This window comes from Aspergillus steynii (genome assembly GCF_002849105.1).
Source record: "Aspergillus steynii IBT 23096 chromosome Unknown P170scaffold_2, whole genome shotgun sequence".
NCBI lineage: Eukaryota > Fungi > Ascomycota > Eurotiomycetes > Eurotiales > Aspergillaceae > Aspergillus > Aspergillus steynii.
The window spans coordinates 3,831,704-3,858,901 of NW_020194399.1; the positions used below are offsets into that span (position 1 = coordinate 3,831,704).

At 52.9% G+C, this 27,198-nt stretch overlaps 10 protein-coding genes across 10 annotated transcripts; 5 read left to right on the top strand and 5 right to left on the bottom strand.

Annotated features, from left to right (window-relative positions):
• The first annotated feature begins 258 nt into the window (after positions 1-258).
• Positions 259-1,713, top strand: P170DRAFT_434440 (translation initiation factor eIF2 subunit beta). The gene is made up of 3 exons (XM_024848715.1): positions 259-373; positions 513-1,130; positions 1,194-1,713. The coding sequence occupies exons 1-3, from the start codon at positions 310-312 to the stop codon at positions 1,358-1,360; spliced, it is 849 nt and encodes a 282-aa protein (XP_024708020.1). The 5' UTR covers positions 259-309; the 3' UTR covers positions 1,361-1,713.
• Positions 1,714-1,821: 108 nt separating this feature from the next.
• P170DRAFT_434441 (AIM24 family protein) lies at positions 1,822-3,644 on the bottom strand. The gene is made up of 5 exons (XM_024848716.1): positions 3,314-3,644; positions 3,217-3,234; positions 2,777-3,163; positions 2,365-2,711; positions 1,822-2,302 (listed from the first exon to the last, which is right to left on the bottom strand). Exons 1-5 carry the CDS (start codon positions 3,357-3,359, stop codon positions 2,084-2,086), a joined length of 1,017 nt encoding a protein of 338 aa, XP_024708021.1. The 5' UTR covers positions 3,360-3,644; the 3' UTR covers positions 1,822-2,083.
• A 4,189-nt stretch (positions 3,645-7,833) lies between these two features.
• On the bottom strand, positions 7,834-9,408 carry P170DRAFT_434443 (SH3 domain-containing protein). Its single transcript, XM_024848717.1, has 4 exons — positions 9,097-9,408; positions 8,529-9,006; positions 8,254-8,472; positions 7,834-8,142 (listed from the first exon to the last, which is right to left on the bottom strand). The coding sequence occupies exons 1-4, from the start codon at positions 9,157-9,159 to the stop codon at positions 8,087-8,089; spliced, it is 816 nt and encodes a 271-aa protein (XP_024708022.1). The 5' UTR covers positions 9,160-9,408; the 3' UTR covers positions 7,834-8,086.
• A 1,570-nt stretch (positions 9,409-10,978) lies between these two features.
• Positions 10,979-11,729, top strand: mbf1 (multiprotein-bridging factor 1; the record flags this gene model as incomplete). Its single annotated transcript, XM_024846463.1, has 2 exons — positions 10,979-11,134; positions 11,219-11,729. The coding sequence occupies 2 exons, from the start codon at positions 10,979-10,981 to the stop codon at positions 11,525-11,527; spliced, it is 465 nt and encodes a 154-aa protein (XP_024708023.1). The 3' UTR covers positions 11,528-11,729.
• Positions 11,730-11,926: 197 nt separating this feature from the next.
• Positions 11,927-13,610, bottom strand: tif34 (translation initiation factor eIF3 subunit i). The gene is made up of 4 exons (XM_024846464.1): positions 13,439-13,610; positions 12,828-13,346; positions 12,605-12,721; positions 11,927-12,546 (listed from the first exon to the last, which is right to left on the bottom strand). Exons 1-4 carry the CDS (start codon positions 13,463-13,465, stop codon positions 12,187-12,189), a joined length of 1,023 nt encoding a protein of 340 aa, XP_024708024.1. The 5' UTR covers positions 13,466-13,610; the 3' UTR covers positions 11,927-12,186.
• Positions 13,611-14,354: 744 nt separating this feature from the next.
• On the top strand, positions 14,355-17,448 carry P170DRAFT_349148 (C-1-tetrahydrofolate synthase; the record flags this gene model as incomplete). The annotated part of the gene is made up of 5 exons (XM_024843721.1): positions 14,355-14,478; positions 14,547-14,567; positions 14,638-14,675; positions 14,745-17,272; positions 17,340-17,448. 5 exons carry the CDS (start codon positions 14,355-14,357, stop codon positions 17,446-17,448), a joined length of 2,820 nt encoding a protein of 939 aa, XP_024708025.1.
• A 1,245-nt stretch (positions 17,449-18,693) lies between these two features.
• On the top strand, positions 18,694-20,516 carry P170DRAFT_111211 (NADP-dependent isocitrate dehydrogenase). Its single transcript, XM_024842313.1, has 7 exons — positions 18,694-18,919; positions 19,020-19,030; positions 19,105-19,138; positions 19,195-19,333; positions 19,392-19,428; positions 19,485-19,984; positions 20,044-20,516. Exons 1-7 carry the CDS (start codon positions 18,884-18,886, stop codon positions 20,466-20,468), a joined length of 1,182 nt encoding a protein of 393 aa, XP_024708026.1. The 5' UTR covers positions 18,694-18,883; the 3' UTR covers positions 20,469-20,516.
• A 585-nt stretch (positions 20,517-21,101) lies between these two features.
• On the top strand, positions 21,102-22,625 carry P170DRAFT_454011 (uncharacterized protein; the record flags this gene model as incomplete). Its single annotated transcript, XM_024851402.1, has 6 exons — positions 21,102-21,230; positions 21,282-21,318; positions 21,383-21,450; positions 21,508-21,881; positions 21,949-22,016; positions 22,091-22,625. 6 exons carry the CDS (start codon positions 21,102-21,104, stop codon positions 22,495-22,497), a joined length of 1,083 nt encoding a protein of 360 aa, XP_024708027.1. The 3' UTR covers positions 22,498-22,625.
• A 329-nt stretch (positions 22,626-22,954) lies between these two features.
• On the bottom strand, positions 22,955-23,975 carry P170DRAFT_489548 (uncharacterized protein; the record flags this gene model as incomplete). The annotated part of the gene is made up of 1 exon (XM_024853988.1): positions 22,955-23,975. One exon carries the CDS (start codon positions 23,973-23,975, stop codon positions 22,986-22,988), a length of 990 nt encoding a protein of 329 aa, XP_024708028.1. The 3' UTR covers positions 22,955-22,985.
• Positions 23,976-24,218: 243 nt separating this feature from the next.
• Positions 24,219-25,916, bottom strand: pgxC (putative extracellular exo-polygalacturonase; the record flags this gene model as incomplete). The annotated part of the gene is made up of 2 exons (XM_024851403.1): positions 24,219-25,607; positions 25,886-25,916. 2 exons carry the CDS (start codon positions 25,914-25,916, stop codon positions 24,310-24,312), a joined length of 1,329 nt encoding a protein of 442 aa, XP_024708029.1. The 3' UTR covers positions 24,219-24,309.
• Positions 25,917-27,198: the final 1,282 nt, after the last annotated feature.

Sequence of the window (27,198 nt, forward strand, 5' to 3'; positions counted from 1 at the left end):
GGAGACTGTACGTCACAAACACCCTGTTTTCCCTTTACCGATGTGCCCTCCCACATTTTCTTCAACATTTCACCTTTAAGTTACCTTTCCGCCCAAACTCCTGTGCTTTATCTCCCTTTTCCCCGCGCTGTGAGAGTTGTGCTTCTGCTGTCTCCCCAGTTCAACGTGGGATATCACTCTTGTCTAGACCGTTCTTTGGGTCTCGACTTTTTTCCATTTCTTTTTTAATCCTCCACCGCTAATCTCTGGCGGGGCCAGGTTGAACCGAAACAACGCAAGTCCGTCGCATTCAGCGAAGGCGCAGTCATCATGGATACCAACGGTGAAGTCACAGAGGCCCCTCAGGTCGAGAAGCCTACCACGGAGGCTGAGGGTATGTTTTCATTCCATTCTTTAGTTCCTTTCATCATCCCGCACCACCGCCAGGAGGAGCCTCAATCCCCGGTTCCATCACTACCCGATCATCATTGCGTCCACCAAGTGCTAAAATTTTCCCGCTTCTCCTCATGCAGCTCCGGCCGACAAGTCCGTCGATGAGGTCACCGAGATGTTCAAGGGCCTGTCGAAAAAGAAGAAGTCCAAGAAGCCCAAGGAGTCCGAGGGCGGAGAAGGCGACGAGGCCAGCCCCGCCGCCGACGGCGAATTCGACCCCACGGCCCTGAAGAAGAAGAAGAAGAAGCCCAAGAAGGACACCGGCGATTTCGAGGCTAAGCTGGCCGAGGCCGGCGCTACCGCCGAGGCTGGCGAGGAGAAGGAGGAGGAGGTGCCCGAGGGCGATCACGAGGCCGGAACGGGCATCTGGGCCCACGACGCATCGCAAGCCATCCCCTACTCGCTGCTGGTCTCGCGATTCTTCTCCCTCATCCAGAGCCACCACCCCGATCTGCTGTCGAGCGGCGCCAAGTCCTACAAGATCCCCCCGCCCCAGTGTCTGCGTGAAGGTAACCGTCGTACCATCTTCGCCAACATCTCCGACATCTGCAAGCGTATGAAGCGTTCCGACGACCACGTCATGCAGTTCTTGTTCGCCGAATTGGGTACCAGTGGCAGTGTGGACGGTAGCCGACGTCTGGTTATCAAGGGTCGTTTCCAGCAGAAGCAGATTGAGAACGTTCTGCGACGATACATCGGTATGTCTTCTTTCCCCATTCTTCGGTTTTCTATGGTTTACCCGATCATCTAACCCGCAATAGTCGAATACGTCACCTGCAAAACCTGCCGCAGCCCCGACACCGAACTCAACAAGGGTGAGAACCGTCTGTACTTCGTTACCTGCAACTCGTGTGGATCTCGTCGTTCGGTCGCCGCCATCAAGACCGGTTTCCGTGGACAAGTCGGCCGCAGAAAGAGACAGGGTTAAATGGGAGAAAAAGAGACGAACGGTGTTATTGTGGCTGTATGTTTCTTGGGGAAGAAAATTGCAAGGAGCCCGGTGGTCATTATTCCGTATTATTTCCAGTACCTTTTGGCCGTTTACGATTTTTCTTTTTTCTTTCTCCCTCATCCTCTGATCTCGTACAAAGATTTCGCTTCGTTTTCGTTTTATCTTTAGCTCGTTTTATGTGAGTGTCTATATTGAAGATGAAAGGATGTGTCATGTGTGGGGTACGATGAGGACGGGAACGAGAAAAAAAGACTTCGGCCTTGACATTAAGAAGAGACGATGTGAAGACAAATTTATAGCATGGCATGATAAGTATATGACTGTTGGTGGTCACTTCCATTTTGCTTTCTGTGTTGAGTAGGCATTGTACTCAATTGCGTCCTCGTACGGAGTAGGCAGTTAAGGACCGTTTGGACCGTGGTCTTGCGTCGGATCACATCTACTTAGGTTTGAAGCAAATCTTTAATCTGGGATAGAACAACCAAAAGCTATAGCATACATTTAAATCGCAGCTAATATACGACTGCCTCCCAGTCTGGAATAGGTATAATATGCTTCGCTCACAAGGTCACCAGGAGCTTGAGGGGAATATAACCAACAAAGGGCTCAAGAATAGAAGCAAAGAAAAGAAAACAAAAACACACTGCTGGGAAAGAAAAAGAAGAAAATGTCATCAAGTTTGTATAAGATGTCCATACCTCAGCCACTAGCCGTATGGGCCCCGATATGGGCCGCAAAGGTACCCACGTTTCTCGTCTGCAAGTAGACCGTTCCAGGGCCCATGAAACGACAGGCAAGACCTTCTCCCGAACTAATCCCGGAGATGATACCGCCGGAGGCGACTCGCTCGATCTTGTATTTGCAGTTCCAGGCCACCAGGTGACCATTATCGACGAAGTAGGTCTCGCCTTCGGCGATCTAGATCAAAATATGGGTTAGCTTGTTTCTAGTAAAAGGGTCTGGGGGCAGGCAATACATACATCTTTCTTGATAATAGCACCAAAGCTCTGAAGCCAGACAAGACCGATACCAGTCATCTTGTAGACGAAGAAGCCCTCGCCCGAGAAGACGCCCTTGGTGAGACCCTGGCTTTGATAGTCCTTTTCGATGCCGCTGGTTGCTGCTAGGAAGCCGTCTTTGCCGACCTTCCAGGTGTCGGAGCCCGAGAGGCGCAGCACAATGATATCGCCTAGCGTTGATGGGGCGAGGAGAACCTCACCGGGTCCAGTATAGGTGGACAGGGTGATATCGCCGGCGAACATTTTCTTCAGCGAGAATTTCACGCTTCCGCGCAATGATATTTTATCAGACATGGCAATCATCGCACCTAATGAGCCGAGTCAACTATTTATCTCCCAGCAATTATCAGAAAGAAGCAGGAAATAGACCTACCAGGCTTGGCTTCAATAGGACATCCCACTGCCAGTTGCAAGGTGAGGATGGAGTTGGTGTCTCTGTGACTGATTCTGTAGCTTCCGCCATTGAATGTGCCCACCTCGTCCGAACTAGATACGTTTTGGACCGGGCTGTACTGCACCGGGCTGTACTGCACTGGCATGGTAGATGCTCTTTGTGGTTGCTGCACGGGCAGAGGCGGGGACTGAGGGGGCGGGGATACGGAGGTCGGCTGGACAAAGGGGCTGTTGGTCCCGGGGTTGGCGTTATATACTGCATTGTTGATGTCTGACGGGGGCGGGCTTGCGGGCTGCTGCTTCGGAGGAGGGGGGTAGCTGAAGTTCGGGGGTGGAAATGCCGGCGAACTTTGAGGGGCCGGGAACGCTATATTTTGTAAGACAGGGTGCTCGCAAGGAATGAAGCAGGTGGTACAGTACTTGCGGAATGCGCCGGGGCTGGTTTCGCACGGTTGTGTTAGTTACATGCACCAAACCAGGAGTATAGGATGAAGAGAAGAGAAGAGAAGAGACTCACGAGGAAATGGAGTTTCCTGGTTTGGCGGAGGGAAAGCTGTTGACATTGTTTAGGGCTTTCTATAAATCTTTCTGTCCGATCTTTTGGTGGTGCTAATCACGCCGACAAAGCTCTCGTGTAGGAAGAGACTATTGTCTATTCTTGTAGACTTCAATCGATGGCAATTTATAGCGGGAAAAAGAATTGAAACTGAGTTGGAAAGCGACTCAAATGGAGTGTCCAAACAGGCTATATATAGATGCTCAATCTCCAAAGTAGCTCTTCCCGGCGCAGCGGGGAAGGAGAGAGAAAAACCCCATCCTGCGAGGCACATTGGATGCGACAGTGGTCGGACGCCGCATGCTGTGGGATCTGTAGGCGCCGAGGGGGCAGCCGGTGCAATGTGATTGCATGAGCGAGGCAAGTCGGCGCTTAGAGCGAGTTAGTCTGTGATGGCAGCTGCAGCAAAGCCCCGGCCAATCGACAGGCGGGAAGCGGGGTAGAATATTAATAGCAGCGGCCCGCGCGATTCTGGCCGTCCATTCGCTCGACACCGTCCCTTGGCCACTTGGCTTCGCTATACTCCCGATTCTCGTGCCAATGCGGCCTCCAGGAGTCGCACTCCGTCCAGGTGGTACACCTCCCGTGCCCAGTCAAGGGCCGTAGGTCCTCCCCAGTTGCGCTCATGGATATCGGCTCCGTGATCCAGCAGCACCTTCATGGCCTCGGTGCAATGACTGCGTGCGGCCAGCATTAGCGCAGTGCAGCCATCTCCGGTCTGCGCATCCACATGGGCTCCGTGGGAGAGGAGGAGCTTCACCATCTCTGCGTGGTTCTCTGTCGCAGCTGAGATCAACGGTGTGCTGCCACCAAAACTACCCAAATTGACATGGGCGCCGTGCTCCAGGAGCGTCTGCGCAATGGCCACATGCTTTCCGGCGGTAGACCATACTAGAGGAGTGAGTCCACCGAGATCTTGGGCATTAACGGTGGCTCCCTTGCGTAAGAGCAGGCGAACGGTTTCGAGATCTCCAACATGACTAGCAGTCATTAAAGGTGTTGCTCCGCGTGCATCCCTTCCATTGACATCCGCCCCGGCCTCGAGCAGTTCGCGAACCGCCGTCCGATCGGCGACCGCGATCTTGTTCATAAGCGCAGTCACGCCGTCTGGGTGATCTAGCATGTCAATGCTCATTCCACGGCGACGGAGTGAAGCCATCACTGGTCGGTACCTCCCTTCAGCAGCCCAAAGAAGAACTTGGTAGACGAACCCGGGGTACCGCCCTTCAAACTGAACCCATCTTGCAACGAGCCAGTTCATCAATGCATAGTGGCCGTTTTGGCATACCCAGTCTAATGCCAGTCTATCATCTATCCCTAGAAGCTCCCGGTTGAACAGCTTATCGTCGTTGTAGGTCAACCATTGCAGAAGAATTTGTTGTCCTCGCGCTCCTTGGTCGATGCTATTATTGGCTTCCCCTGATGGTATCGACTGCCCATGTACCCCGAGTGATTCCAAACCATTCTGTATGGATTGCTTGTCGCAGTGCCTTTGAGCGATATGCCATGCCATCCATCCTAGTTGCGAAGAAAGTGCCTCCCAAGCCTCAGGCCGGTTGGACATCCAATTATCACGACGGGACAGTCTTGCAGTCTTGACAAAACTCGTTCTTGGGTCGCCCTCCATAACTAGCAATACATGCTTGAATCCTTCGGATTGAATGCTGGCTTCGACATGAACCATTGCCCGTCGGCAAAGATAGCCTAGCTCAGATAGAGAATGCTCAAATTCGGCTCCTTCACAGCGCTCACAGATCCACTTTAGTGTTGCGAAGGCCTCGGTCCAGTTGCTGTTAGATATCAGCTCATCTATACGCGCTCTTATGAACCCCGAGTCTCCAGCGAGCTGAGGCAAGAGATCCTGATGTTTTAAAACGGGTACTATACATATTAGCGCATCTTCTCTCGACCCCATCTCGCTGGACTCAAAGCAGGAGACAAGCTCGTCAAGACGGCTGCTATATGCAAGGAACCCGCTCTGCGACCCAGGAAGCAAGTTCACCTCGCCTCCAAGCTCTTTCAAATCTCCCAGCGCGCTGCTAAGAAATTGGATATAAATGTCCTGAGCGATCATAGACTCCAATCCATTGTCAGTTTTGACAACAAGAATTTCCTTGTCATCTGGATATTCATCTGATGGAAAGCCGAACATCTGTTCGGGAAAGGATACCGTTTTAGACGAAACCATTCGGGCTTCAGTGTGGCGGTAAATCCACTTGCGGAAGTATAGGTCCGTCTCCTCTGCTCTGGCCTCGGAATCACTCAGCCCTACAAGACGGTCGAGTCCATTCTGATTCCAATTCGGATTGGCCTTTAATAGAGACCATGCCCGCAGCCCGATAATTGCTTCCAGTTCGTGGTCATTTACCCGCCATTGGAAGGTGTCGTCCGATCTCTGTAATGTAATCGAGTAGGTTTCCACCTTAGGGGCAACAAACTTCTTGCGAGACTGACATACGAGCGACAGATCAAAGCTGAAGGTATCGCTAGGTAGTGCCTTCCACTTTGAAACCACATCCATGGTCATTTCAATCGTCTGTGCCAGATTCTCTGCTGCTAGTCGAATGGGAAGATCTTCCCAGGCCCTGTCGGGATGCTCATCGGTATTGGATGTTAGTTCGGCCAATCGAACCCTCGTTTGTACAAGTTGACTCCCTGTTCCAGCCTGTTGGGTGGAACTTCCAGTGGAGGAAGCTGATGACGAGGAACATGATTGGGACGGAAGCGGCCCGCTGGCAGCTGTTGAGATAAGGCTGAAGGATTCAACATCCTCAAGGTGGAATGCAAAGCTGTCCAACTCTTGGTGTTTGTAAGAATTCAGTTGGCGTTCTTTTTGCTCGAGCCGGTTCTCATCTGGACCGATCCGTTTGGTCCGAAGACATGTTCGGACAATGGCCATCAGAAGCGTTGAGCCCATCTGTGCCAGGATGACTGAAGCGTGTAGGCCGCGGAGACCGACGAACTGAACCACGAATCCAACCATCGTGATGGCTATAGTTATCACAAGTAGAGGGCCCTTGCTGTTGTCTCCTCGGCTCCGTATTGATTTTATGTAACTCAGATCTTCGCCCTCGCTTACTCCAAGGAAGGAACCAAAAACCTGGTGCCCAACATCCTGCTTGCCAGGTTGCAGCCAGTAAATCTTGCTTGGCTTTGTCGGATAGAGGTAGAATTCGGTCGATGAGCGCTCAATCATGAAGGCACAGAGAAACATCCCCGTGCAGAGGAATACCGTCCCAAATAAAAAGAGCGGGAACGCATAAGTCGGAACCGGCTCGTCATCTTTCTCGAAGTTATCGGGATAAAGGAAAACAGTAAGACCAGCATATACAAGCACCCCTGTTGGTTATACATCAGCAAGTCATCTAGCAGCAAGAAGACGTAAAAGTCGTACCTGCCTGTAGTACGAACCCCAGGACCGCAGCACAGTAGAACCAGCCCTGACTCCTTCTCGCAATTCCCTTATTAAGGGACAGATTGGGAATGTTAAGTTCCAGGGGATACCCCTTCTCATCTTGAAACTTCTCCCCGTTCTTTACAAACCAAGCATCCTGCTGCAGGGCATCTCGCAGCGTCCCGATCTTCCGCGAGCCTTCTTTGATCTCGGTCCCTTCCTCGTCCCACACCACTACCTCGAGGATCCGAGGCCTGCCAATCACTCGGGAGATACCCCCGTCATTGAACAGCTCGGCCGTGGTCTCCGACACACACGAGAGAAGCTCGTTCTCGGCTTCTCCGGGGCCTTCCTGTGCTCGTCCGACGAACGCTCGTAGAGACGAATTCCCGCAGACGCGGATGACTGAAACAACGGCCGTCAGGATCCCCAGCGGCGACACGGCAAAGATGAAGTTATCTAAGACGCTGATTGACTCCGACAGAAATTGCTTTGTGAGTCGTTCTCCGAACAGGGAGATGAGTGGTGCCTAGTTAAATCAGTATTAACCAATTATTTCCACAAAACCTGGGATTAACTTACCAAATCCGTGGCAAGGTTATCCGTGAAACCATCCCAGTCGTTTGCTTGGACCGAGGGGAGCAGGAAAAGGACGATGAAATTCAAATACCACAACATATCTCGAGAGGAAGACAAGGAGAAAAGATCCAAGTCGGATGCGTAGGGAAAGCATGGCACCCATGGGAATCGGACATTTTTAGGTAGCCTTCGAACCCATACGGCTTATAGTTATGCGCCAGCATTCAGCTCCTGCAGCTGCGGCATCGATCAGCCTTGCGAAATGCCCCGCTTTGCATGTCAGCGCTTCGAGGGGCCCTTCGATTGCCTGAGGTTGGCGTCCCGTTAGCCGCTGAGGTCCATATTTTGGGCTCCAGACCCTCATGGAGCGACGTGTCAGGCCTTGCTGGCGCCTAGATGCGCACCGTGTTGCATCGGTTGGCTGCTGCGTTGGATCAGCAGTCTACATTACTACGCACCCTCCGAAGTGAACGACCTATTACTTGTTGGATAGGACCGAGCAGTTCACGGCAAATTATAGCTCAAACAGTAGAATTCAAGCTTATTCAATAACGCCCCCCTCAAGGACTATGGCAGCACGGCGTTCCAATGATGTCAACTTGACCACGAAGAGTAATTATTTCAGGAATTAATGAAAGGAAATTCGCCAACGCCTTTCCCATGATAACAAATGATTAAAGTGAAAAACGATGAATCACGACCGATCCGCATGCCATTCGACCCTGCGATGACAGATGGGTATCCAGGCGATGACCAAGGCATTAGAAAATGCTATTCACAATGTTGGAGCCAACAGTAGCACCGGCACCGAAGATCGCTAGAGACAGTTGTCAGTAATCAAGCATTAGGTTGAAAGGTAAGAGTATACAGCAGTATGCCACAAGCGTGCTCATCCGTGTAGAGCATCTGCCACGTAGGGGATACATACCAGCATTACCCAATTTCTTGCCAAACTTCTTGCCGTGTTGCTCAAACTTGCCGTTTTTGCCTTCAGGGTCGGCTGCGGAGCCACCCTGGCTGACCTCGAGGGGCATGTTGCCATAGCCGGACGGGGGCGGCGAGGCCACTCCCTTGTCCTGGATCACGTTCACGTAGCTGCGAGGGAAGATACCCTCGAGGTTGGTCCGCTCGTTACGTCCGCGCCACCCTAGTTCAAAATAATCAGTTGCTTGGTCACAGATATCCAGAGACGGGGCGTCATACAGTCGGCATTCATGTGCTCGAGAACCTGAACCCGGTCGTTCGGCTGCAAAGCCAAGTCACCCGGGTCTGTGGGGGTGTACGCATATAGTGCAGATGCAATGGATAGGACTGGCGGGACTTGAGGATAAGCCGGCGGGGGAGGGGTGGGGTTGTATTGCGGCGTCGGCGGCTGCTGGTACGTTGCTTTCTCATTCAACGAGGTATTGGCGAACTGGTTCGTAGGAGGGGAGTACGGAGCAGGGGGAGGCTGCGTCTGAACCGGCGCTGGGATGGGAGCCGGAGCTGGGATGGGAGCCGGAGCAGGAATAGGAGCCGGAGCCTGGATTGGAGATGGAGCGACAACTGGTGGCGACTGATGCTGACGAGGTGCCTGTCGAGGCGCCGAAACTTGACGTGCATCCTCCGTTGGCAGTTGCGAGAGGATGGAAGAGAGTTGCTGTGGCGTAATGACCGAGGCATCTGCAAGGAACTCGAGTTCCTAGAAGAAACGAGTGTCAGCAGTCGAACAATCGGATCCAAAGAGCGGCGATGCTTCTGGGGACCCAAGAAGGTAAGAAGGAGGGCATACTAATCGAACAGTGCGGACCGACCGGTTGGTCATGGCCCTGACGAAGTCGGGTTGGGACGCCATGATAGGCAAGGGGTGATAAAGAGAGTGTCTGAACAAGCCGAGGGAAGAATATCGGAAGCAGAGGAGAGATAAATTTCAGTCAGGAGAGGGAAAGAAAAAATAAAACCAAAAGACGGAATGGATGGAGGTGAAATGAGACGGGGATGGGATGGGGAGTTGGATAATAATTAATGCCGTGCATTATGGCTTTGGTACCTGAGGCCGGCCACCGGTTCGGTCATTGGCGGATGGCCAAGGAGTCGCTGGGGCTGTTTTTCCACGTCTGCCTAATAATCTGAAATGCCAAGTCTCGAGATATCCAGTTTCATGCCTCAGTCTGACTTTTTTTGCCGGCACTCCATTATTAAAGCGCAAAGAATCGCGAGTTATTTCACGCATCGTTGTTTCGGCTTGTGGTTGGATTGTGTTGCCGCTTTACTATATCCCAGCGTGTCCTTTCATTCCCCATCCAAGACACCCGCATGATATCTCGACTTTCCATCTGTCCTTTGAAATAACTCCTGTACGGAGTGCATGCCTCTTGGCTTTCTCAGACATGACCCATATATCCTTAAGAGCTAGTCCCAAAGTGCCCAGTAGGGCCAGTCCGAATCTAGTGCTAAGGACCTAGGCATCATGCTAGTCCCGGACATTGAGTGGGTTGTCCCTTTTCCGAGCTAAAAATACGAATGCTCGCGAGTGCCTTGTTGGAGGACGGAGTATACGGAGTAGATTCTCGCAATGAACCGGAGTACATATGCATGCTGCTCATTTGGTTGCATCTACCTTGTCCGATCTGATGTCTTCTGGGGGAGTGAGTATAGGAGAGTGTCCAGTTTGGAGTCGTCCGACATTTCTGGGCCATTGAAATAAATCTGGAGGTTTGTATGGTCCGTAGTATATTTATGTAGTTTCATTGATTTCTCATGCTTTCTCCTCTCTCTCTCTCTCGTACTCTGTCGTGCCGGCAAAGGCCAGCAGGAGAAACTTGTCGGATACGATACCAAGAGTTCCAGTATGAGTGGGAATACACAAGAGATTGGAGGCTGAAAACAACGCAGTAATATAGTATGCTGTTACAGGAGTAACCAGCCAGGAGGTTGGTTCGAAACAAACCCAAAAATTGTATCATGTTAGTATCTCCCGGAGACGTGTCGACAAAATATATTGCTTATGATGAGTATTTCGTTTCCTGCGACGTAGGATATGACAAACGATCATACAGGTTCCAAAATGGAATAAGAAATTGTCAGGGACCAGGACCACTTATACATACTTGAACCAAGGTACATTGGTTGAAAACGTTTTCTCAATTGAACCTTGCTGTTGTGGTTCAATTCCTCAGATTTGGCCGTGATGCTGATTAGTGGGGTGTAGAATCCAGTACGAGGCCGATAAGATGGTAGTGACGTTAAGCTCCGAGGGACACACACTCTCTATGGATTGATGCGACAGAAAGCCAGACCAAAGAAAAAAAGAACTGATGAAAAGAGAAGAGACCATCCTGACTCATTCTGAGAAGAGGCGACTCACAATGCAGGCCAGTCCAAGCAGATACAAAGCGACTTTAACGCCGACGGAGAAGCGAAACGTATGATGTCAGCGGGGCTAACCGGAGCAGGGCTAGCGCCATTGGCCGTAACGGGACGCCGCCATCCTAGGGATCGAGAAGCTTCTGTGTCATCGATATAAATTCGGCGGGCTGAGAACATCCCTCCGTCTGAGCCACACAAACCATTCACACGATCTGAACGCCACCTCCCTCCCTCCCACATTTCACCCGCACAACGACCATCACCGATACCCCAAATCCTCTATCTTCGTTACACTCTCTTTCAAAATGAGCGACTGGGACTCCGTTACTCGCATTGGCGCTAAGAACCGTGGCGGCGCTGCCCCTCGTGAGACCGTCGTCAAGGGCAAGAGCGCTCTGAATGCCGCTCAGCGTCAGGGTCTGGTCATTGGAACCGAGAAGAAGTATGCCAGCGGCAACACTGTATGTGTTCCCCCCCTTCCTTTCCCAATCTAGGGGTGTTTTTTTGGTGGTCACGTCGGCAAGTGGCTAACTGGATTTCTGCAGGCCGGACGCTCGGCAGCCGTTGAGGGCCAGCACTTGACCAAGGTCGACCGCAGCGACGACATCGTCAAGCCCAAGACCGTGGGTTACCAGGTCGCAGACGCCATCAAGAAGCGCCGAAACGAGGAGGGTTACAAGATGACGCAGAAGGAACTTGCCACCAAGTGCAACACCACCCCCGGTGTCATCCAGGACTTCGAGAAGGGTACCGCCACGCCTGACCAGAAGGTTCTCAGCGCCATGGAGCGTGTGCTCAACGTCAAGCTGAGAGGCTCGGACATCGGGAAGGAGAGGTTCCCTAAGAAGAAATAAACTCATATCCGGGGTGAGACCGCCGCTTCTTGCAAGGGGATAAGGAACGGCTCAGAAATGACTTTTTTTTCCTTTCTCTCTTCTTTTTCTTAACATATCCCGGGATTTTTGACCTTTTTTTTCCCTTTCTCCCCCTTCAGTTTCGGTTGTTACGTGACGCAACATGTGCAATGAGGATTTCATGTCTTTTTTTGTTATTACTTTCTGCTGGCCGGAAGAGCGCTGGCCTGGCATCTAAATGGGAATCCCCTTCAAAGAAAGATCGCATGATAAAGTGTGCTATGCTTCTATTTGGTTGGGACGTTGGGATTGGCTTATGTTTAGATGATTCATAGAAATGCTGACCAGCAAATTGCCAATGAAATTCACATATGAAGCAAAACTAATAAAATATGAACTCGTGAATGTAAAAAATTGAGTTTCTTTTAATAGGACACAGAAAGCGACCAAAGAAAAGGAAATGGTACCAACTCCGATTTATCATGGAATCAAATGAAATGAGAAACTCATGCCCTAAAGCCACCCACACCCCCCTTCATATACCGCCTCGGCCTTGCTTTTTCTACTTTTTTTCTTTTTTCCTTGGGTAATAAATGTCTTTGCCTCATGACACATATGTAGGTGCGTAGAATAGAAAAAACCGCGTTTCACCGACTGATTTACCGTCTCAGCTGCTCCCGCTCGACCTCGTACATGAAATCAAAGTACGACTTGTCGAAGTGGTGGACACGGACGTAACCGTCCTCTCCGCCGGAGGCGTAGGCGGTGCCGGAGGGGTGAGCGTGAACGGTGTTCAGAGGACCGAAATGGCCACGGACACGGCCGATCTCGTCCTCGAAGACCTTGTGGTAGAAGCGAGCCTCGAATTTACCCTGGCGCGCGGAGGTCGTGGTGACATCCATGGCAGCCTGACCACCTCCCAGGATCACGTATTCCTTCTTGGCGGTAATAGTGGCGCTGTTCAGGGGCGTGTCGGAGACGTAGGTTTTGAGGATGGCGAGGTTACGGCAGGAGATGAGCTAGGGACGGCCGTTAGTATGCATGCGCCGCGCAGAACGCCGCGGAATAAAAACGTACTTTGGCAGATTTGTCTTTCGAGGCGGTGATGAAGTAGGTGCGGTCTTCGGAGAATTGGACGTCGTTGATCTGGTGGTCGAACTCGTGAGCCTGGACGTTCTCCAGCTGCTCACCGGTCTAGATCACCACAAAAAAAGTTAGCTCTTGCGCGCCCGGGTTTCTCGAGGAAACATAATGCCAACCCCATGCGGCACATGTTCCCCGCACTTTTCGGAATGCGCACCTTTCCGTCGTACTGGCTCACGCTGCCATCCTCGTGGCCGGCGATGATGTACTTGCCCAGATAACTCCAGCCCGCAACAGTAGCCTTGCTCTCCGAGCAGGTGATTCGGAGGCTGGGCTCGTCGGCCTGAACCTCCAGGTTGCCGCCCTGACCATCTCCGTAGTTGATATCGAGCACGGCGATAGTGCCCAGGAAACCCATACGCTTTTCCGTCACAGCCAGCAGCTTGGTTCCGTCGGGGGTGAATTCAACGCGCTTCACGGCCGTAGGGAAGTCCCACACCTTCACGCACTCGCCGGTCTTCACGTTCCATAGTCGCACGGTGTTGTCTGCCGAGCCGGTCGCCAGGAGAACGGTGTTGGGGCTCACGTCGACCGTCCAGATGGCACCCTGATGTCCGTTGTAGGTACCGAGTCGCTCGCCGTTAGCCGACCACCAAGCACACACAATTTTATCCTTCGCCACGGAGAAGATGAGATCGCCATCGCGGTTGAACTTGATTTGGTTGAGGGACCGTTCCTGTGGGTAGGCTCGTCTATCAGTACATCTGATTTCTTTTTCAAGGTCGAACGAAAAAAAAGAGTAAATCTTCAACACGGGCATAAACGCACATGGCCCGAAAGCAAAATAGGCCTCATATTGGGCCGACCAGGATCTGATTCCGGTGAAGGCGACGGAGAAGAAAGTAGGGGGGATAGAGAGATCGTCTGTGACCGAAGATGTCTAAGATGAGGCGGAAATGCTGGCGGGGTGCTGGCGGACTGCTCTCTTCGTCGGCGTTGGTCAGACTAGTGAATTTCATCGCACAGTCCGGGCTCGCGCGCCAAGACCTTCCCGTTCGAGGCCGTTTGTACGGTAAACCTGGCGTAATGGAACAACCTTTGGTCCGGTATCATGACTAAGACACACGTGATGGAGCTAAGCCCTGAATGATAGCCGTCCTAATCGGGCTTAGTGGTGACCTCCGGGAAATACAGGGCTGACATAATCGCATCGCGGGTGAGTGACGACGCCGGTCCGTTTCCTCGGGAAAAATCGACGTCAAACTGCAGACGGGAACAAAGAGAAGAACCGTCACGGTCATAGACAGCTTGAATTTGGTTTCATTTTGCTTGTAATAATAGGTGTATTTTTTTGCTCTTGTTCTTTGGCGGTGGTGTACTATTGCATGGGCGCATCCCGGCGTTGGGATTCTCATTATTCATAAGCATTATTGATTTCGGTGCTGGATCGACCCAAGTTCCCCTATCTTCATCCACTCCGCCCGAGGAGAACCTGCAGTTGATGCCATTTCCCCCCGCCCGTTCGGCGACATTACCCCGCTGCGCTGGAAAAGCAAAGCATTGTGCCCGCCATTCGTACCTCGCGCATTACCACCTTCCTTCTCTCCTCACTCCCTCCCCTTCTCGATTTCCGTCTACTCGACGCCAGGCCCAGCTTCTCGCATCTGGTTCTGTGGGGTTTGCAGAGCTTACTCGTGGATTCTTACCGTCTCCCCACCGGCTGTTTTCCAGCACGTCGACTGCCATGGCGGCCACTAAGATCGATGGCACGCAAATCGCCAAGAGCATTCGGGCGGGATTGAAGAATGAGATCCAGGAGATCCAGGAGTCCAACCCGCGGTTCAAGCCCAGCTTGGTGATTTTTCAAGGTGTGTGGTCATTCTTGACTCTCTGAAGCAATACCGGGTATGCAGGGAGACTGACCGAAACAAACTAGTGGGTGACAGATCGGATTCAAGTGAGTTTAGTCTATCGGGCTTTCATGGGCCTTAGGTTTGGTGTGGAGACAGAACTAATATAATCCAAAGGCACCTACGTGCGCATGAAGCTGAAAGCTGCTGAGGAGGTACGCTGTCATCCCCAAGTTGTCATCCGTGTGCTAGTATACGTATACTGACAACCCCATTCTCGAAAGGCCAACATTCTATGCAAAGTGGTCAACTTCCCCCAGGCTATCAGTCAACCCGAGATCCTCCAGGAAATCACCAAGGCCAACAATGACCCTTCCGTGCACGGCATTCTCGTCCAATTGCCCATCCCTCAACATTTGTCCGAACACACCGTCACGTCCGCCGTGGCCGACGAGAAAGATGTCGATGGCTTCGGGGCCATCAACATTGGTGAGCTGGCCAAGCGCGGTGGCCGTCCGCTCTTCGTTCCTTGCACACCGAAGGCTGTTATGGAACTCCTGCGAGTGAGCGGAGTCGACCCGGCGGGCAAGCAAGCTGTGGTGCTTGGTCGGAGTGACATCGTTGGTAGCCCCGTCAGTTACCTCCTGAAGAATGCCGATGCTACTGTGACGCTGTGTCACTCGAAGACCCCGGACATTGCGGCAATCGTGAAAACTGCCGACATCGTGGTGGCAGCTATTGGGAAAACAGAGTTTGTCAAGGGAGAATGGCTGAAGCCTGGTGCCGTCGTCATCGATGTCGGTATCAACTACAAACCCGATGCTTCTAAGAAGTCGGGCCAGCGCCTGGTTGGAGATGTTGACTTCGAGTCTGCCGCCCAAGTTGCTTCTCAGATCACCCCCGTCCCCGGTGGTGTTGGCCCCATGACGGTGGCCATGCTTTTACAAAACGTGGTTAACTCGGCCAAGGAGTACTTCGAAAAGCAAAAAGATAGACACATTACTCCACTCCCACTGAAGCTGGCCCAACCCGTCCCCTCTGACATTGCCATTTCGCGCGCCCAGTATCCTAAGCCGATTACCGACCTTGCCTCCGAAATTGGCATTGCTCCTCACGAGCTCGAGCCCTATGGCCACACAAAGGCGAAGCTTAACCTCAGCGTCCTTGACCGCTTGTCTCATCGCCGCAATGGTAGATATGTCTTGGTGTGTGGTATCACCCCCACGCCTCTTGGAGAGGGCAAGTCGACGACCACTCTGGGTCTTACCCAGGCCATTGGGGCGCACTTGAATCGTATTGTGTTTGCCAATGTTCGTCAGCCTAGCCAGGGCCCTACTTTCGGTATCAAGGGAGGAGCTGCTGGTGGTGGGTACAGCCAGGTTATTCCTATGGATGAGTTCAACCTTCACTTGACTGGCGATATCCATGCGATCACGGCTGCCAACAACCTCCTTGCGGCGGCCATTGAGACGCGGATGTTCCACGAGTCCACCCAGAAGGACGGGGCGCTGTACAAGCGATTGGTCCCCGCCAAGAAGGGCACGCGTGAATTCCAGCCTGTCATGTTCAAACGACTGAACAAGCTGGGAATCACCAAGACCAACCCTGATGATCTGACCGAGGAAGAAATTAACCGTTTCGCTCGTCTTGATATCGACCCCGAGACCATCACCTGGCGTCGTGTGTTGGATGTGAACGATCGACACCTTCGGGGCATCACTGTCGGACAGGCCCCCACCGAGAAGGGCTTGACTCGCGAAACCGGCTTCGATATTTCCGTTGCCAGTGAATGCATGGCCATCCTTGCGCTGAGCAACAGTCTTGAGGACATGCGCGAGAGACTGGGACGTATGGTTGTCGCTACGTCCAAGAAGGGCGATCCGATCACGTGTGATGACATCGGCGCCGGCGGCGCTCTTGCGGCGCTCATGAAGGATGCCATCAAACCCAACATGATGCAGAGCTTGGAGGGTACCCCGGTACTAGTTCATGCCGGCCCCTTCGCCAACATCAGTATCGGAGCCAGCTCGGTGATCGCAGACAAACTCGCGCTGAAGCTGGCGGGTACGGAACCCGACGAGGACCACGATGCCAAGACTGGATTTGTGGTGACCGAGGCCGGATTCGACTTCACCATGGGCGGAGAGCGTTTCTTCAACATCAAGTGCCGGTCCTCCGGTCTATCCCCCGATACCGTGGTCATTGTGGCCACCGTGCGGGCCCTCAAGGTTCACGGCGGCGGCCCTGAGATCAGCCCCGGAGCTCCTCTGAATGAGGTCTACCGTACGGAGAATGTGGACATCCTCCGCAAGGGCTGTGTCAACATGAAGAAGCACATCGAGAACGCACGCCAGTACGGAGTCCCCGTGGTGGTGGCCATCAACCGGATGGAAACCGACACGGACGCCGAGATCGCCGTTATTCGAGAGGAGGCCATCGCGGCGGGTGCGGAGGATGCAGTTCCCGCCAATCACTGGGCCGAGGGCGGAGCCGGTGCGGTGGATTTGGCCAAGGCCGTGCTTACCGCCAGCTCCAAGCCTAAGGACTTTAAGCTCCTGTACGAGACCGGCGGCAGCGTGCAGGAGCGCATCGAGCACATCGGCAAGACCATGTACGGCGCGGAGAAGGTTGAGTTTAGCGAGCTGGCGCAGAAGAAGGTGGACACCTACACGGCGCAAGGCTTTGGCCACCTCCCCATCTGCATTGCCAAGACGCAATACTCGCTCAGTCACGACCCTGCCCTGAAGGGCGCCCCGACCGGATTCACCGTTCCGATTCGCGACGTCCGGCTGGCCGTGGGTGCTGGATATCTGTAAGTCTTTTTCTGTTTGGTGCATCGACCGAGCACACCACGCTAACATCTCCGTTTCTTTCTTTAGGTACGCTCTTGCGGCTGATATCCAGACCATCCCCGGTCTGCCCACCGCACCGGGTTACTTGAACGTTGACATTGATCCGGAAACCGGAGAGATTGACGGCCTGTTTTAGACGTCGGGTCTAGACTGGTTTGCTTCTCTGTATATTTCTGATTTATTTTATTTTTCGTGACACCCACCTGCGATTATAACCTTTGATTTTTCTTTCTCGATACCATGCCGTTCTCCACTACATTTTACATTACACGCGGAACGGCATTTGCGGGCATTATTTACTTCAACGTATACGAGCATGACGAAACCACACGGGCGCACCTTGGGAGGGCGCAATTTCAACAAAAACTGGAGTCGGCAGGAAGACGGGACGGGGGACTGATGGATTAGATAGAAATGCACTAGAAGTCGAGAATGGAGACATTCAGCACTGCAATGGATCTGCGGCGGAGTTGGACGGTTTGTCCCCGAGAAAGGCGACTTCGGTGAAGATTGGCCCGGGCGGAGTCTCCGTTACCGCGGGAAACGGCGGTTAGCGAAGGCATGAGGTAATCCTGAATTACTCTCCGGCAACACCTGAGGGAGGGAGTGTATTCAGTGTAGGTGTAGAGGAGGCTGGAGAGGACCACTCCGTCTTCGGCGTGACTGCGACGGTGGGCGGAAAGAGTCAAGTCACCGGGGCAAAGGCCTTTTCCTTTGGGGATAAGAGTCGGCCTTTTCTCCCAGTCCCTCCCCCCTTCTCCCCTTCATCTTCTCCTCTCCTCCCTCGACCTCCTTTTCCCCAGAACCATTTGCCGGGCCCTCCGATCCTCTCCGTGGTCGCATCAATCCATTCTCCCTGATTCCTTATCCATTATCCGCGAACGGGAGCTTCCGACCCTCCACCGCCCGCTCCTTCCAGCCGAGAAGCTTTGAGCTGCGCTTTTGCTTTTCCCTCGGGTATTGTCTGCTCTTCCCAAGTCCGTGGCATATCGCCTCGTCCAGTCGATTCACGTCGAACCGCGATGATGAATTCCCTTCGGCTGCATTCCGCATTGGCTCGCCGCTCCCCTCTGGCTGCCCCTCCTGCCTCCACCTTCCGCGCGCGCTCTTCTCTTACTTCTTCCTCCTCCTCGCCTCTTCGCTCGGTCTCCTCTTCCTCTTCCTTCTCTACCGCTTCTCGCTCTCAGAGATCGCTTGCTTCTGCTTCCTCTGTCCTTCCTCGTTCCGTTGGCTCTGCTTCCCGTTGGTCCTGGACTCAATCCCGCACGATGGCGACCGAAGGCCCCAAGATTAAGGTTAAGAACCCCGTGGTGGAATTGGACGGAGATGAGGTATGTTCTTTTTTCCTTTTTGCTCTTTTTTTTTTTTTTTACCCCTTCTCTGCTTTCTTGGGGGAAGCCTCCGCCGACGTGGCCTTTATATACCCGTCGATCGGATCGACTCTGCGCATTTTCGTCATGCGAACGCGGGGAAATACGCCGGGGATTCTCTTCCGAGGCCCAACCAACGAACATGCGCGCGCTGCTCCTCTGCACATGTGGCTAACCATACCCGTTCTGCGGTGGCTTTAGATGACTCGTATTATCTGGAAGGAGATCAGAGAAAAAGTAAGTACCGCGGTCCTGCCGGCAGCCCTCCCGCCCTCTTGCGTCATGCGCTGCCGTTCGGTGCCGACCTTGTGAAACTAACTTTGTCTCCGTTGCATAGTTGATCCTGCCGTAAGTTGATTCGTCCTGCCCCTCCGCAGCTCCTGTCCGTGCCCGGAGACGCCGCTGAGACTCGACACCACTAGTTACCTTGACATCGACCTCAAGTACTATGACCTAGTACGATCCTAGCCCCTACCGTCATAGCAAGCGTGTGTAATTGACTCTTCTTCCAGGGTCTGGAGTACCGTGACCAGACCGACGACAAGGTCACCGTTGAGGCTGCCGAGGCCATCAAGAAGTATGGTGTTGGTGTCAAGTGCGCCACCATTACCCCAGATGAGGCCCGTGTGGAGGAGTTCAAGCTGAAGAAGAGTAAGCCTTACCGGTCTTGTGGGCGCAACTGGGTTTGGGAACTAACGGTCTCGCGCAGTGTGGCTCTCTCCCAACGGTACCATCCGAAACATCCTGTATGCTGCTCAATCCCTGCCGCTCTTTCCCGGTTTCATACTAACACAGGTACTAGTGGCGGAACTGTTTTCCGTGAGCCCATTATCATCCCCCGCATCCCCCGGCTGGTACCTGGCTGGAGCAAGCCCATCATCATCGGTCGTCACGCTTTCGGCGACCAGTACCGTGCCCAGGACCGTGTGATCCCCGGTCCCGGCAAGCTGGAGATGGTCTACACCCCGGCTGGCGGTCAGCCGGAGACCGTCCAGGTCTTCGACTTCAAGAGTGGCGGCGGCGTTGCCCAGACTCAGTACAACACGGATGAGTCGATCTCCGGTTTCGCCCACGCCAGCTTCCAGTTGGCCCTGCTGAAGGGTCTGCCGCTGTACATGAGCACCAAGAACACCATCCTGAAGAAGTACGATGGCCGCTTCAAGGACATCTTCCAGGAGATTTTCGAGACCACCTACAAGAAGGACTTTGATGCCAAGAACATCTGGTATGAGCACCGTCTGATTGACGACATGGTGGCTCAGATGGTCAAGAGTGAGGGTGGATTCATCATGGCCCTGAAGAGTAAGTGGCCATCCTCTCGAATAGGCGGGGAATGTGCAATCCTAATCTAAGTTATACAGACTACGACGGTGACGTCCAGTCCGACATCGTCGCGCAGGGCTTCGGCTCCCTGGGCTTGATGACCTCGACCCTGGTCACCCCTACCGGCGAGGCGTTCGAGTCCGAAGCCGCTCACGGCACTGTGACTCGTCACTACCGCGAGCACCAGAAGGGCCGCGAGACCTCCACCAACCCCATCGCCTCTATCTTCGCCTGGACCCGTGGTCTGGTGCAGCGTGGTCAGCTCGACGAGACCCCCGATCTGGTTACCTTCGCCGAGGAGCTTGAGCGTGCCTGTGTCGACGTGGTCAACGAAGAGGGCATCATGACCAAGGACTTGGCTCTGGCCTGTGGCCGCAAGGACCGTGAGGCCTGGGTGACTACTCGGGAGTACATGGCTGCCGTGGAGCGCCGACTGAAGTCCAACCTTAAGGCCCGCCTTTGAATGATTTAGCGATATTTGGAGTCTATTACAATACCATTTTCAGCGCGCGACCAAGCCGGTCGCACTCAGTCACTGAGTTTGAAAGGGCCGCACAGTTATATTTGTACATTGGAATCGGAAGGGAAGAATCGACAAGACTTTCTTCCTTTGGGAATCGATAGGGCTGCATCACCATATATGTCCTTTTTTGGGTTCTCGCTTTTCAGATTTTCCTTTTTTTTTTTGGATTTTTGTATAGGTTTTGTATTGCTCATGTTTCCTCTGTGCCTGTCCTCATTATTCTTCATGTGTCATGAGATCTCAATATATGTGTCGATTAGATAATGCAACATGAGTTAGTGCTCTCTCCATTCTCCCCATTCTTTTGGCGATCCCAGGCCCGTTCCATGGAAGCCCGCCTGATGCCCGCATTCCTTGACGCAATCGACTCGGGTGCCGGACGTCATTCTCGGCGCCATCAAGCCACAACACCAAATTTGGGCAATCTCTTTTTGCCTCCCGCAAAGCCTCGGCTTCGATTGCGTTGAACCAGGACCTGGCGAGTCTATCTTCTAACTTTTCCAACAAGAACGTTTAAACCATTCGGACCATGCGCGCACTTTCGAACCGCGGAGATTACAATCACGTCGCACGATGTACGTACTGGACATCGCGATAACCTTCATGGTTCTGACGGCGGTGGTCGTGGCACTGCGGCTGTTCACTCGACTGTATTTCATTCGCACCCCGGGCTGGGACGATCTGCTGATTGTCCTCTCGTTGGTATGGATTGGAGCATCAGATTCGCAGTGATATATACTGACCGACCAACAGATAGCGGACATTTGCTTCTTTGCTTTCCTAATCGAAGGTAGGCGCTGGCTCCTGGTTTATCGCAGGATTGAGAGGAACCAAGCACTGACCGTATACATTAGAGGTCCGTTATGGCCTGGGGAAGGAGGCGGCAACGCTGGATCCGGGGAGGATCCAATCCCAGACAAAGGTGCCTTTCTCTTCGCTACATCTTGCAATGCATCTCCGTGACTGACTGGGTGGCAAGGCTCTTTACGTTACTATTCCCTTATACAACCTGTCGCTCAATTTGACCAAGATCTCGATGATCTTGCTGTATCGACGACTTTTCCCGACCCGCGGCTACCAGATCATCCTTCTTATTGCTCTCATCTGCGTCGTCCTCTCCGGCCTGTGGATGATCCTCAGCGCCATCTTCTTCTGCATCCCCGTCCATGCCTTCTGGGATCCCGCGGCCCCGCAGAACTGCCTGCCCAAGACCGCCGTGTGGTGTCTCAATGCCGCCATTCAGATCGTCAGCGATCTGATCATCGTTATCTTGCCGATGCCGGTCCTCACCCATTTGCGACTCCCGAAAAGACAGAAGCTTGTGCTCATCGTGGTGTTTGCTCTGGGACTTTTGTAAGACACTCGCGCTTCTCTATCCAACCACCAGAGCACAGCTAATACTTCCATGTTCCCTTTACAGCGTCTGCGCAACCAGCGTGGTCCGTCTCGGCGCAGTGATCCAACTGCTCAACTCCAACGATGCCAGCAGTAATACCCCCCCGTTCCCTCCCTTCTTCAACCCCAATCCCAATCCCAACCCCATACTCACCATCCCCAACCAGAAGCCAACGCCCCCGCAGCCCTCTGGTCCTTCATCGAAACCAACGTCGCCATCATCAGCGCCTGCCTACCCCCTCTACGCCCCCTCCTGGCCTACTTCTTCCCGCGCCTCCTCCCCTCCCGCGTCCGCAGCTCCTACGCCCACCGCGAAAAGACCACCTGCCAGACCCTCGACCTCTCCAACCCCTTCAACTTCACCAACACCAGCTACTCCGCCAGCGTGACGGGGAACTTCTCCACCCACAACGCGGCAGACGGGCAGGAGTCCATGCACTGTCCCCCCGAGTGCGAGGGGATTCATGTCGTCAGCGAGTTGCATCTGGAGACCGCGTCGGTTGATGCCGTTGAGGATTTTCATTCGTATCATCTGTCGCCGTTGTCGGTGACGAATTCGGTTTCGGATCTGTAGGTGTATAGGTTTGTGTTTTCTTGCTGTTGTTGGGTGGATATATGCATGAGTTTAGATTGTTCGGCGTATTTCTTGGCTTGGGTTTACTGTGATGGGAGTTCATATCCCCTATCCTGTTTTTCTCTCCGGTGGATTGCACATACATGGTTAAGTAAATTATAAATACAGCCGTGGTGTACATATAGGTGTGTTTTTGGATGAGGTGACTTCATTCTCTTGGTAACATTTCATCTCCATTAATCCTGGGGTAGTCGCTCTAGTTGAGCATCCCTTTGTAGAGGTAGTTCTAACAGCTAGATACAAATTCCATGAAATGATAACAGTCCCCTTTATCCAACTTTTGGATTCCCCAAACCTAAAGAAATGGCAGGAATAAGAAAAACGCTTTTAGTAGAACATAAAGAATCAGGAACAAGGATATGTCCTCAACCTGGCACACTAACGTGCAAATCCCCATATCGCAATGATTTCTCACAGAACCTTGAAAATCAAGGGCTTTTCGCTGGAGTGAATTCGGCCCTGAATGAGTCGAATCGCACTTTCTTTCTTTCTCTTTGGGAGCTGGAAGCTTTGCGAGCCAGCGCCGACTTCTTGGGAGCCACATCATCTGTGGTCTTGTGTCGATACGGACTCACATATGACGGTTCTTCAGCTGACAAAGAGATCGAGGGTGGTCCACTCGCACCATCTAGGTATCCAAATCCAGGGGGAACTGAGGTTCCATAGATTCCATACCCAAGTTCAAGGTCGGCCTCAGAGGAGCCACCTGGAATGCGGTTGCTTTCAGCCAGCCGTCTGTTCAGTCGTTCTAAGAGTGGTGTCTGTGCTGGATACTCGCTACTACTATCTGATTCATCGTCGGTGCCTGAAGGATGTTTTGTGTTATTGCATTGTGGTTCTTCGTGGTGCTCTTCTTCTTCTTCTTCTTCTTCTTCTTCTTCTTCTTCTTCTTCTTCCCCTTCCTCCTCGTTGGCGCGATCCTGGTCCTGATCCTGGGTCGTCGACCCGAACCTGAACGGCCATCGCAAACGTGGAAAGTTGACGAGGCACATGCCAACGAAGGGGCTATAAAGATTCGCATGAAATGGTGGCTGCTTCAAAAGCCCCGGCAACATAGGCACTGCCGTCATCTGCGAAGGAGCTGGGTCCGGAGCCTGCATGGGACAGGAGCCCGACATGCCGACAGTATCGCCATAAGTGAGGGTCGGGATGGGTATTGGGGCGCTGATTTCGCTCTGTTCCGAAACGCTACGATGATGGCCGTCGACCTGCGCGAAACAGTGGTGGCAGACGAGGTCGTACTCGCCTTCTCGAGGGATGCTGTTCAGACTAGCTGCGTACATAGTCGAATACATAGAGATGTCTTCCGGATCCCAGTTGGCAAAGGAAACCCATTTTGGGAGCTCATCAACAGGTATGAGAGGAGTAAGAGAGCCATCGGGGCGAATGATGTAGAACTTGGGGAACGGTTGAAACATGAAGTATTTTCAAATGAAAGGCTAGTGATGCGGCGGCGGCGATACTGTGGAATAATGGATGGACTGGCGGGAACGAGTGACTGGGCCGAGACCTAACAACGAGCGATGAAGCAGAAGAGAGAGACGATGCAACAGCTGAGGAGCAACAATCGCCTACAGATAGAAAAGGAGAAGGGCGAACGCGGATCAGGAAAGCGCGAGGTGTTTCTCCCGGCCAGAAGGCGCCCCCCCCCCCGTAAGGGCCTGGAAGTCACGTTGATGCTGTATGCTATTCTCTCGGAGAAGGGTCTATACTATATACTATGTATGTACATGAAGGGATCGGCTGGGTGCATCAGCCAGACAGAGGTGTATACGTGCCGTTGCGACAGTCAAATCCCAGATTGGGGTTCAGTTCGGCCGTGGCATCGATGCAGATGACGCTGGGTGAGTCCTGATTCTGGGGATACAGCTCGATGCTCTCGGTTGCAAAATTCTTGCAGGACTTCTTGGTATTGCACTCGATAATGATTGCCTCCGTGTGGTTCAGGTTGGAAAGACCGGCATCGTACCAGCAGGGCGTCGTGGCGCACGACCCATCGCCCGGCTGGAAGGTGTTGATCGAGCCGGTGAAGTTGGTCCAAGTAAAGTCTTCCATCATCACCGACGAATCAGTATCCACGTCCTCTCGCGTGACGCTTTGATCCAAGTAGCTCTGGGTGACGAAGATCGGGAAGGTGACGTTGGACACGCGGATGTTCTTCCAGGTCACATTCTTGACCAGCCCTTGTCCGCCAGCCCAGGACTTGAAGCGGGCGGCATAGAGCCCGTCATCCACGGTGACGTCTTCAAACCTCAGATTGGTGATATTGACATAATCCGAGGGATCTTTGCCCAAAGATCCAATGCTCATGCCGTGCGTCTGATACCCGATCGTGTTCCGTTCGAACACAATGTCATGGGACTCGGATCCCACCGCAATGGCATCATCTCCGTTGTACATCATACTATCAGCGATGCGAATATTGGTGCCCTTCACGTCAAAACCGTCCGTGTTGAAGGGGAACCCGCCCGTAGAGCGCGCGTCGACGATGGCATGGCTAACCGTGATGTCGTCACCGTGCAGTTTCACATTCCAAGCAATGGGCTTGCGCGACCGGAAATACTTCAACGTTGCCTGGCTCGTCTTGAGACTCATGAGGTGTGGACGACCATCGATCCCTGTGCCATTGGCAGGGTTGGCATCCCACCAGGCCTGGCCGTAGGAGTTGATCCAACCGTCATTCACATCTTCGGGGCCAGTCCAGTCCACGCGCGGTCCCTCTAACGTAACCCATGTCGACTTGCCCCCGCTGACGATGTCTTGGACGGCAGTAATGTTCCGCGGGAGATGTAGGTTTCCGTGCATGCGGATTTCCACGTTGCTTAGGTTGGTGGCCTGAATGGGATGGAAGAGGTTGTAATTGACACCTTTCTCGAAGGTAATGACCGAGTCGGTCGCACAGCGTGCGAAAGCCTGGGAAATTGCCGGTGAGTCATCTGCGGTGCCATTGGATGATTGAACAATGCAGTGATGGCCTCGAGCTTGTGTCGACGTGGATCCAGTTGGAACCCCCAATCCGGGGGAGACAGCGGCGAGAAGTGCCAGTACAGCTGCCGGGGATATCAGCATCATGTATTTGAGGAAATTGGACGAAAGGGTGTATTTGCTTTCAGGAATATCGCGCAAGCTGCATACCCCCAAGAACTTAGTGTGGCACCATATACTACTTATAGCTCCATTTTCAACATAACCACGGAGCCTACCCCGGGACGAGAAAGCTTTTCGAACAATCTGAATGGTAAAGAGCTTAACTGATCGATCCACCAGACGGAGAAACTCCAGGGAAACTCGCTGCTGGCCGTTGCCTCGTAGTCGTGCACGCCTCCACATGATTGGCGGAGAAACCGATGCCGGGACATGGCGACAATCCGGAGAAAGTCTTCCGACTCTCAGGTGGATTGGAATGTCGTCATGAATGCCCTTGTTCTGCATAGCACATCCGAGGCTTTTCTGCACAAAGACTGGCTGGACTTTGTTCCGCGCCCTAGGTAGTCGTGCTCTTGGGCCGGCGGACTAAAGAGCGAAACAATGAAGCGGCAGGTGGCGTTCTACCAGACGATTCCTATCGGCCATGAAGATACGTGGTTCCTCCAGGAGGACCAAGTGAGAAAGAAGGCTGAAAAAAATATCTGGTAAAAGTTCCGGTGGTCTTCAACCTGTGGTGGTTGTTTCAGCTCTTGGGTCCTTGTCACGAGTACAACTCAGTAGACAATGATTCCCGGCGTTTCCCCTTCCCCTTTCTTGTAAAATAGGCTTCATTCTTTGAGTATTCGGATCTTCGACTTGGACAGACCCCTCTTTTCGAGTCCGGACCGGGGATAGAGAGCACTCTTTCGAGAAATCATCGGACTATAAAAAGGGGGTTAACCTCCTGCTGTAGAGATGCAAAGACTAGGTATCTATCAAGAGTGGAAGCAACCTGCTTGAAAAAATGTCGAGCGTTCCCAATGTTTCGGAGATCGCGCGTCTGCTCGACGAGAGCCAAATCCCAAACGTCGTGTCATTTCCTCTGAACATCATATTGACGGGCGTGCCATGGGTTTTCGATGTAAGTGAATGACAACCCCCCCGAAGCCGGAATATTCCCCAACTAACTCTTTGTTTTGCATTAAATAGCAAATGGACTTCATTGTGCCTGACGAGCATATTGAATCTGCCACTAATATCATAATTAGTACTGGACTTACACCGTGCACCAGAGCAACATGTAGGGAATCCCATCTTTTCAGCGCATACCCTATGCCCGAGAACCACTTTCACGTCCCTGGCATATTGGATATCGATCTTCTCAAGAGGTCCGAGATTTACTGGGCCTTGCCCGACTTCCCTCTCCAGTTCCCTGAGCCAGGTGATCGCAATTTCATGCTTTCCAACGATCCACGCCTCCCAGATTCCGAGGAATCCTGGCCGGCCCTGTTGTATCCAGTGAAGATGCTCACTCCGGTTGCCTTGGTAGAGAGCCTGCTGATGCTAGCAAGCCGTGATCGAGGCCATTGCAACTGGTGTGAATATACCTGGACCGAATACCTAATGGAAGTAGCCTCACCATATATGGAAGATGGCTTGCTGAATGAAGATGAGCTCCAACCTCACTTCCGTCCTTACTGGCGCAAGATAGCGTATACGGGAAATAGACCCAAT

Coding starts and splice junctions, on each gene's coding strand:
- tif34 (XM_024846464.1), bottom strand. CDS start 13,465: ATGAGGCCTATTTTGCTTTCGGGCCAT. Junction 12,722..12,827: donor TGAGCCAGTACGACGGAAAG/GTGCGCATTCCG, acceptor GTGGTGATCTAG/ACCGGTGAGCAGCTGGAGAA. Junction 12,547..12,604: donor CGAAAGACAAATCTGCCAAA/GTACGTTTTTAT, acceptor GGCCGTCCCTAG/CTCATCTCCTGCCGTAACCT.
- P170DRAFT_434440 (XM_024848715.1), top strand. CDS start 310: ATGGATACCAACGGTGAAGTCACAGAGGCCCCTCAGGTCGAGAAGCCT. Junction 374..512: donor GCCTACCACGGAGGCTGAGG/GTATGTTTTCAT, acceptor CTCCTCATGCAG/CTCCGGCCGACAAGTCCGTC. Junction 1,131..1,193: donor CGTTCTGCGACGATACATCG/GTATGTCTTCTT, acceptor AACCCGCAATAG/TCGAATACGTCACCTGCAAA.
- P170DRAFT_434441 (XM_024848716.1), bottom strand. CDS start 3,359: ATGTCAACAGCTTTCCCTCCGCCAAACCAGGAAACTCCATTTCCTC. Junction 2,712..2,776: donor TCCTATTGAAGCCAAGCCTG/GTAGGTCTATTT, acceptor TCGGCTCATTAG/GTGCGATGATTGCCATGTCT. Junction 2,303..2,364: donor GTGCTATTATCAAGAAAGAT/GTATGTATTGCC, acceptor ATTTTGATCTAG/ATCGCCGAAGGCGAGACCTA.
- P170DRAFT_434443 (XM_024848717.1), bottom strand. CDS start 9,159: ATGGCGTCCCAACCCGACTTCGTCAGGGCCATGACCAACCGGTCGGTC. Junction 9,007..9,096: donor CGGTCCGCACTGTTCGATTA/GTATGCCCTCCT, acceptor CGTTTCTTCTAG/GAACTCGAGTTCCTTGCAGA. Junction 8,473..8,528: donor CGAGCACATGAATGCCGACT/GTATGACGCCCC, acceptor ATTTTGAACTAG/GGTGGCGCGGACGTAACGAG.
- P170DRAFT_111211 (XM_024842313.1), top strand. CDS start 18,884: ATGACTCGTATTATCTGGAAGGAGATCAGAGAAAAA. Junction 19,139..19,194: donor ACCTCAAGTACTATGACCTA/GTACGATCCTAG, acceptor CTCTTCTTCCAG/GGTCTGGAGTACCGTGACCA. Junction 19,429..19,484: donor GGTACCATCCGAAACATCCT/GTATGCTGCTCA, acceptor CACAGGTACTAG/TGGCGGAACTGTTTTCCGTG.